The 9,813-nt window shown below is 31.8% G+C and overlaps 1 protein-coding gene across 1 annotated transcript; it reads left to right on the top strand.

Moving 5' to 3' along the window:
* Positions 1 to 286: 286 nt before the first annotated feature.
* On the top strand, positions 287 to 8,456 carry LOC120600041 (protocadherin-11 X-linked). Its single transcript, XM_039859280.1, has 2 exons — positions 287 to 2,775; positions 6,425 to 8,456. The coding sequence occupies exons 1-2, from the start codon at positions 334 to 336 to the stop codon at positions 6,467 to 6,469; spliced, it is 2,487 nt and encodes an 828-aa protein (XP_039715214.1). The 5' UTR covers positions 287 to 333; the 3' UTR covers positions 6,470 to 8,456.
* Positions 8,457 to 9,813: the final 1,357 nt, after the last annotated feature.

Here is a 9,813-nt window from a genome sequence, read left to right as displayed (position 1 = left end):
CATTAATAGTTTACATAAATGAGTTACATTCATTGTTATAAAATGCTACAACCTAAAAAGCCCTCAGAACATTTTCTAGCACAACTTTTTAATTTTAATAATGCCTAGAGATGTGAAACAACTTACTTGTCATCATATTAGTTATAAGAAGAGTTGTGACTTAGAACTGAAGTCTTCTGGTATCTATTTATGAGCTAATCTTATATCATGTGGCTCTGAAAAATTGAAAATTGTCTCATTACATGATAATATAAGTTAAATGTGTCATTCTGTATTTTCCAGGGTCAAAGTATTTTTGGGCTTGATGTCATTGAAACACCAGAAGGAGACAAAATGCCACAATTGATTGTTCAAAAAGAGTTAGATAGGGAAGAGAAGGATACATATGTAATGAAAGTAAAGGTTGAAGATGGTGGCTTTCCTCAAAGATCCAGTACTGCTATTTTGCAAGTTAATGTTGCTGATACAAATGATAACCGCCCAGTCTTCAAGGAGAACGAGATTGAAGTCAGTATACCAGAAAATGCTCCTGTAGGTACTTCAGTGACACAACTCCACGCCACAGATGCTGACATAGGTGAAAATGCCAAGATTCACTTCTATTTCAGCAATCTAGTTTCCAATATCGCCAAGAGGCTATTTCACCTCAACACCACTACCGGACTTATCACAATCAAAGAACCACTGGATAGGGAGGAATCACCAAACCACAAGTTACTGGTTTTGGCAAGTGATGGTGGATTGATGCCTGCAAGAGCAATGGTGATAGTAAATGTTACAGATATCAATGATAATGTCCCTTCAATTGACATAAGATATATCATCAATCCAATTAATGGCACTGTGGTTCTTTCAGAAAATGCTCCACTAAACACCAAAATTGCTCTCATAACTGTGACGGATAAGGATGCTGACCATAATAGTAGGGTGACATGCTTCACAGATCATGATGTCCCCTTCAGATTAAGGCCAGTATTCAGTAATCAGTTCCTCCTGGAGACTGCTGCATATCTTGACTATGAGTCCACAAGAGAATATGCCATTAAATTACTGGCCGCAGATGCTGGCAAACCTCCTTTGAATCAGTCATCCATGCTCCTTGTCAAAGTAAAAGATGAAAATGACAATGCTCCAGTTTTTACCCAGCCTTTCATAAGTATTTCTGTTCCTGAGAATAACTCTCCTGGTGCCCAGTTGACAAAAATAAGTGCAACAGATGCAGATACTGGACGTAATGCTGAGATCAGTTACCTGTTAGGCATTGATGCTCCATCTGAATTCAACCTGGACCATCGTACAGGCATTCTGACAGCAGTAAAGAAACTGGATAGAGAAAAACAGGAAAAATATTCCTTCACAGTTCTGGCAAAGGATAATGGGATACCACCCTTAATAACCAATGCCACAGTTTTAGTGACAGTTCTTGATCAGAATGACAACAGTCCAATTTTCACTCACAATGAATATAACTTCTATGTCCCGGAAAACCTTCCAAGACATGGTACAGTAGGACTAATCACTGTAACTGATCCTGATTATGGAGAAAATTCTGCAGTCACTCTCTCCATTTTAGATGTGAATGATGACTTCACCATTGATCCACAGAGTGGTGTCATTCGACCAAATATTTCATTTGATAGAGAAAAACAAGAATCTTATACTTTTTATGTAAAGGCTGAGGATGGTGGCAGGGTATCACATTCTTCAACTGCCAAAGTAACCATAAATGTGGTTGATGTCAATGACAACAAACCAGTTTTCCTTGTCCCTTCTTCCAATTACTCCTATGAATTGGTCCTACCATCCACTAATCCAGGCACAGTAATCTTCACAGTAGTTGCTATTGACAATGACACTGGCATGAATGCAGAACTTCATTACAGCATTGTTGGAGGAAACACAAGAGGTCTATTTATAATTGACCAAATAACAGGCAACATTACAATGAAAGAGAAATGTGTTATTGCAGACCTTGGTTTACACAGACTGGCAATCAAAGCTAAAGACTTAGGACAACCTGATTCTCTTTTCACTGTTGTAATTGTCAATCTATTTGTGAATGAGTCAGTGACCAATGCTACACTGATTCATGAACTGGTGCGTAAAAACATTGAAACACCAGTAACCCAAAATATTGAGACAGCCGATGCATCCTCACCAACCAGTGACTATGTCAAGATCATGGTTGCCATTGTTGCTGGCACCATAACTGTCATCCTTGTTATTTTCATTACTGCTGTAGTAAGATGCCGTCAATCACCACATCTGAAGGCTGCTCAGAAAAACAAGCAGAATTCTGAATGGGTTACTCCAAACCCAGAAAACAGGCAGATGATAATGATGAAGAAAAAGAAAAAGAAGAAGAAACATGCCCCTAAGAACTTGCTGCTTAACTTTGTCACTATTGAAGACACTAAGGCAGATGATGCTGACAATGATGGAAACAGCGTTACACTAGACCTTCCTATTGAGCTGGAAGAGCAAACAATTGGCAAGTACAACTGGGGCACTACACCTACAACTTTCAAGCCTGACAGCCCTGATTTGGCCCGGCACTACAAATCTGCCTCTCCACAGCCTACCTTCCAGATCCAGCCGGAAACTCCCCTGAATTCAAAGCACCACATCATCCAGGAACTGCCTCTTGATAACACCTTCGTGGCCTGCGATTCCATCTCCAAGTGTTCCTCCAGCAGTTCTGACCCTTACAGTGTTTCTGAGTGCAGCTATCCAGTGACAACTTTCAAGACTCCTGTGTCTGTACACACCAGGCTGGTAGGTAATTCTAGTTTCTAACTAACCTTTTTAACTTAATTTTTTAAGTTACTTTCAGCTGAAGTAGAACTTTATAGAACCTATTGACTCAACAAGTTACCAAAATGATCATATTTTGCAGGAGTATACAAATAGATATACGGATTCATTTTAAGTTTGGTAGAAAATGAGAACTCCTGATTATAGGAAAAATTGGTCAGAATGATGATTATCATAGGGCCAATATTGTCTGTAGATGGCAGTATGACACTCTTGCTAGAGAATATACTGGGAAAACTCCAAAAAATAAGGGTCATAGCACTATTCTCACTACCATTGTTTGCATAAGGATTGGAACAATTGGGACCAGATACATTACAGTAAAGCTTTTTAGCATCTGATAAGTAGGTCTTAATGGTTTTGAGAAGCCCAGCTTCACTTGGAAGAATCTGTGTCTGCCCAAGACACTCAAATAGCATCAAGACATCCTCCCTATCCACCAGGCCTCCAAGCCCCCACAATGAAAAGAGTGTCATTTTCAGATTAGGAACTCGCCATTATTCTGGTTCATAAAATCTATACTCACACAATATAACAAGAATGGGATTAGAAAAATGAAGTCTCGCTACTCATTCTCATCTTCAAGCCAGAGAATGAAATATATATATATATATATATATATATATATATATATATTTATATATATGAGATAATATATATATGAGATTTTATATATATATATATATACATATATATATATATATGAGATCTCTATTTAGATGTTAATTTAAGTATTTGTACATTTATGCAAGGTATTCAGATCTTTTCAGGATGCATTCTTAAAGATAATGACTTTTGGAAAATGAAATATGTTTGCTTACTCTAATGGGCCCAAAGGAAAACATGGGCATATTAAGACCCAAGAAATCTGAGTACAATAATTATAACCCAATAAATTTTTGAAAACAGAAATTTATACAGTGCTTATCTGTATCCCATCAATACATAAATAAAAATTGGTCTAGAAATTCATAAGTAAATTAAATGATTTAAATATAGTTGCTTTCTTAATAAAATCAAATAATGGAATTTATCTACATTTTTTTCCTCAAACTCATTCCACTTGTTGATAATTATTTTGTCTGTGTTAACTCTGAAAAAGGCCTCATCTCAGTTTTAGTGAATGAAAGCTTTTGAAACCTATTCAGGATTAATAAAATGCTAGTAATGTGAAAGTCAATGTAGATTTCCTCTTACTGAAGTTAGAAATATTAAAAAGTCTATCAGGATTCAAAATAATGATGAAAATAATTTACCATATTTTAAGAAATGGGTTTAAGAATCAAGTTTAGCATAGTTAAATTATACAATAACATTAACTCTTCTTTCTTAAGCACACAGTGAAGGTAAGATACTAATTCAGTTGTGGGTACATTTTTGTTACTGCATACCTATAGTTATGCTATTGCAAATGATAAAATAGAACCTAGTCTCTTTGTAGAGAGTTTCTGTTGTGCTTTGATTGAGTTTACAGGACTGTGGTTATTTCTACAATTTGAATGAGCCTCATGTTTTACTACTTCAGTGGATTAGATGAATGACAAACATAATAAATGCCTAACATCTACTCGAGATATATTTTCTGTTTATGTTTAACCATTGAAAAGGGTGCTCTCATTTTCTGATTTTTGTTGCTATTATCCTGTTTACTGGAAACATTTCTTTACAGAAAAGCATCTTTTATGAATAGCATTATATGCATATTGTGTATCCTAATAGCACTTTCTCCCGGACTAAATTTGTGGCTCACTTAAAAATGTATAGGAAGGGTGGGAGTTCTGAATTACATTCATATATCATCATTTTTTATAGATTGGCTCATGAAGTTTGTTAAAAGAGCAAATTCTGGTATTTGAAGACATGAGAATATTCTATGAAATAGACTTATTTTAATTGAGTATATACAGTAGGCAAGGCATGGATGAAGGAAAATATGAAGTATTTTGCAAATATCCTCCTATTTTTATTTTTATTTTTTGGGTACTTTGTAATTTTTAAAAAGTCAATAAAATTAATGTCATTTTCTATGATGGCCTTTTATTTTATTTAGCTAAGAGACCTTCTTCTAAACACAGGACAAATAACTTTATGAGATAGGCAAAATATGAAAAGTAAATGCTAATAAGAATAAGTTTTTTGTTTATCATTAGATTTGTATTAGCTAAAAAGACTATTTTAGAATCAGTGAGTTCTCAGATGACTTTTTTTAACATTCTAAAAATAGATAAATTATATATTTTATGTTTTCGATTCACAGTTGTTTCAGATTAATTACTAAATAGTTTCTGGACAAGAATTGGTGAACTTAGGCAGGTTAATATGATACTTAAAAAACTGATTCTTTATATTTTGTACTATATTTTCAATGTTCTTTGCCCTTTCAATATTCTCTTTAATTTCTAATTAATTCTAGGAGAAGCATCTCATATTCACTGATGTTGCAGAATGCTAACAGTATAGGCAATAAAATAAAATAAAATAAAAATTCATTGTTCCTTATGGAAATTATGACAGCAGAAGGCAGAAATATTTCAAATGATTTTAAACAAAATAAGAAATATATTTTCAAAAGGAGAGTTTAAGGTTATATTTACATTTAGTTTATTACTCATCTGAAAGTAAAAATGAAGAAATTAAATAGTTCTATTAGGCTGTAAGATATAAGGCAATTTATCAGAAATTTCATGTTTTAAAAGGGGAATCAAATATTTTCTATAATATTTATAACATGTTCAGAAAAAAATATAGAACATTTATTAGATAGAAGTGTCTCTATTGCAAAAAACATTTACACCTGGGGAATATGATGCTCCTCTTTAGTACAATTTTTTAGAATTATTCTGAAAGTCAGTTTTGTATACATTGTAGTAGAAATGAAAAACACGAAATTTAAAGATGATTCTATAGTTTACCTTCAATTAAGATCTTTCAGAGCAAGCAGAAAACATTTGGTTGGAATAACTCTAGGAAAACAATAAGTATATCACCATTTTAGAATAAATTTTTATAATTGTTTTATAAGAGAGATATACTGCCCAAACCAAGTCTTGCTTAATACAGCTCTCCTTTTAAAATTTTGTGAAGACTATACACTAGAAAAGTAAAGAAAACTAAAAATGAAAGTACTATTTTTTGAGGGCCTTCTATGTATCACTAACTATCTTAGGCATGCATTTGAGATATTTCAATTTCCACCTCCCCCCCAAAAAAAGGAAAGGAAAAAAGAAAAGAAAGGAAAGGAGAGGAGAGGAGAGGAGAGGAGAGGAGAGGAAAAAAATAAGAAAAGAAAAAAAAGATAAATAAAAGAATCCTAACAAATTTCTGTGATTGGAGTTGGAATAACCTTGCAGTTTCAGAAATGAGGTAAAAAAAAATGGTGGAAGGTTTGGACGGTTATAAGATAATTCATGGATGTAACCATGCCTGTAGTAACAAGAGTCTATGTTAGATTGGAATAGGACTAGTATTCACTATTGTTAAATTCAGTAACTTTGATTTTGTGCATCTATATTTTAGTAATGTGCATTTTAGCCATGTAGCATGCTTGGCAACTGAGACTCCAAGAACACAGCTATCTGATTTTGATAATATGTTATTTTTCTTGTCCTAGACTGATTCCAGGACATCAACTATTGAAATCTGCAGTGAGATATAACTTTCTAGGAACAACATAATTTCATTCCCCTTCCAAAAAATTTTAGTGATCTGTGATTACAAAATTTGGCTAAGATCCTTAATTCTGTAATTTAGATTTTTTATTATAAAGCCAAACAAACAAACAAAAACCAAAAAACAAAAAACACACCTTAAATATGATGCCCCCACTGAACCTCATACTTTAGCTGTAATCTCTCAATCAAAATTTAAAATTTGTGGAAGAAACAGTATAGTGTAATAAAATAATTTTATCATGCTGTTTCTCTCTTTGCTTGCTCTGAATGTAAACAACTGTGATGTAATATAATGCTGTCTTGGTGTACAAACTGATGGTTAATATATCAATCATGAAATGTGGAATTACTTTCCCTGTCTGATTGCTGAAGAGTTTAAACATCATCTTGGGAAGTTTGGAAGTGAAGCTGACCTATCCAAGCTACCCTCTGAAAGATATCTAGGGCAAGAGATTTTTTAATACCAAAGCAATCAACAAAAAACACTTTATTTAAAAAAAAAATTCGCTAATGTAGTCTTGTTGAGAAAATTATACTTACTCTCATTCTGCTTAAAAGGTGAAAGATATAAAATAATCTTAATGGGTTTTTATGTTGATTGTAATCATGTCGTTCCATTTCCTTAATCATTAAAAAAATATTTTTGTTGTAACTATGCTTTGTTTTTCTATAAATACTGAAAGAGTTATTTTTATTTTTATCTATCAAAAGGAGAATGTAAAGTTCTTTATGCTCCCTAATATTTTGAAAAAACGTATTGATATGTCTTCTGTAATGAAACATGACTCCAGTCATAAGAGAGTAGAAACAAGGATTTAGATAGTATATTTTTGAAGAGTTTATCAATTTTGAAACTACTCAAGAAAATATAAGATATTAGAGTCACGTCTAAAGAGATCTATTTTATTTCTCTGGCATTGAATTACTGAATATATTTCATTGCTTTGAGTAATTTGCCTTTTAAAATTAACTCATTTTTCACAGTATGTCGATTAAGTCATTTCCTACACAAATGACTAAATGCTTCGAATAGGTTGTAAATTATATTTTATTGAGGAAAGAATGACATGTCCAGTTTTCTGCTGTATTCTTTAACCTGCTTCTGACTTACTAACACTACTAACAGAATTAAAACAAAAACAAAAACAAAAACAAAAGCATGATTTCTTGGGACATAAAGGGAGTATAAAGGACCCTTAAAATCAAGACGTAATATACGTTTCTTGGATTTTCATTTAAACGCTTCATTGTGTACCATTTTATATTGCAAAGCGTGAATAGGATTTGGTCAATTATGTATGTATATTTAATTAGTTTATTATTTGAAGTGTTCATTAATGTAAAGGTATTTAGAAAAAGTTTATGCTCTTTTTAGCATTTCAAATTAGTGTAGTCCTTGCATTTTTGATATACAAATAATATTTTAAACAGGTTTCTGTTAAATTTTAGTGTTCCTATTTACTTAATACAAAATTCTTTGTACCTCTGATAATGTCAGGTTCCTTTAATATACTTTCTATCTGGCTTTTAAAACATTACTGAGTTAATTATAATGACTGTAAATGTTACTATTGTTCCTGTAATGAGAAGTGTTATGTACATTGCAATATTGTCTTACATACTTATAAACCACTGTTGTAGAAAAATACTTAAAATTAAAACTTTTATTTTGAAAGTTATTCACATAGAATAACTTTATAATTCCTTTCCCACTTTTTTTCTGATGAACTATTTCAAATTTAATCATTCCAAGAAATGTCAAAACTGAGTCAACTTATTATATTCCTACAGTCAATGTCCTACAGGTACCAATACTTTAAATGTTCCATAATAAACTGCTGTGACTTCATGACCATTTGTATATGTAATTATTATAAAAAATGCATTTTAATTCCTTGTGTCATGACTACCTTGGTTTTCCCTTTTCTGCACACTCTGTAAGCTAAAGGAGAATACCTCATTTTTTTTCCACTTCAGTTACTCTTTCAAATATGACTATAATAATTAAAACTCCTTATATATACTTCTTTGTATATATGAAGATGAAGATTTCTTAATATATAGAATTTCTTTAAAAAATGTCATCTTTGCAGGAGATGAAAATAGAAACTTTTTTGTTAAAGTTGTGACTCCATTTCTCAAAATACAACTTTGGTGAGAAAGGAACTTCTAAATTGACGTCTTTCCTGCTCTTTGAGGCTAAAAAATTTGCCCATATAAACCAATGATGATTGAAATATAACTGTATTTAAAATAGGCCATAGATGAAAATTGACTCTGATTTTGATTATTAACTACCCTTGATTTGTCCTTTGTTTATACTTGAGGAAATAACATTACCATTTGAAAACAATATGGACAGTATTGAAACTACTTTTCCACAAAGCCATAGAGAAAAATATATATTTTCCTACTCGGTTCCTTCTCTTCAGTTGATTTGGTGGCATTTTAAATTTAATTATTATTGCATTTTTGGCTTACCAAGACTCAGATATCTTCCCATCTTTTGTGTTGGCATTAATAGACTTCTGAAATATTTCCAATGAAGTGTCCTTCATTGTGTCACTGGTTCTTATTTTAGTTAGTAAATAAAGTAAGACAGAAGAAAGCAAATCTCAAGACTAGTAGTCATAGATTTTAGAAAAAGGAGCTTTTAGTGAATTTAGTTTACTGAATAAGTAGACTATATGATTGATGAGCTACAATGTACTGTATATGTCCCGTCCTGCAAACACTCAAAAAAGTATTATTTTCTTTGATTAAAATCCACAGTGCATAAATTGAAATAAAATTGATGAAAGAAATTCTCTCATTTTCTTTAAATATAAAAGTTTATTTTTAGAAGTAAGATATTCAACTCATTACATTTCTTAAATTATTTTTATTTTCAAGGCTTTAAATTTAAAAAAAATTATGAACAGTTTTAATTCTATCCATTAATTAATATTTTAGGAATACATCTGTTTTCTCTGTTGACCGCCATGTCCACATTATCAATGGGAATACATATACTTTAGAATAATTTTGAAAAGTTGAATTTAAATTCAGTCAACCATGATTTTGTACATTATCTTTACTAATCTTTTCATTTCTACACAAAATGCCTGAGCTCATCGCTATTTAATTAGATTTTTAATTGTTTGTCAAGCTAGATGTGATATAAAGCCTGATCTCAACAGAAATGCTACAGGACACACAAGAAATCTTACATGAACTTAAGGCACAAATGCTTCCTATAGGTGCTCTTGTGTAATAGACATGTTTTCTTAGATTTTGTGAAGCTCAGTTTTTGTTTATTTTAAATATTTAGATTTAGGTTTCTAGTATC

This window comes from Pteropus medius, unplaced genomic scaffold (genome assembly GCF_902729225.1).
Source record: "Pteropus medius unplaced genomic scaffold, Ma_sr-lr_union100, whole genome shotgun sequence".
Taxonomy (NCBI): domain Eukaryota; kingdom Metazoa; phylum Chordata; class Mammalia; order Chiroptera; family Pteropodidae; genus Pteropus; species Pteropus medius.
The sequence above is the reverse complement of the archived record's forward strand: the minus strand, read 5'-3'. Positions and strand labels throughout refer to the sequence as shown.

Excerpts from the sequence above, each read along its gene's own strand:
- LOC120600041 (XM_039859280.1), top strand. The coding sequence starts at position 334 with ATGCCACAATTGATTGTTCAAAAAGAGTTAGATAGGGAAGAGAAGGAT. Across the intron at positions 2,776-6,424 it reads TGTCTGTACACACCAGGCTG|ACTGATTCCAGGACATCAAC; the intron begins GTAGGTAATTCT and ends TTCTTGTCCTAG.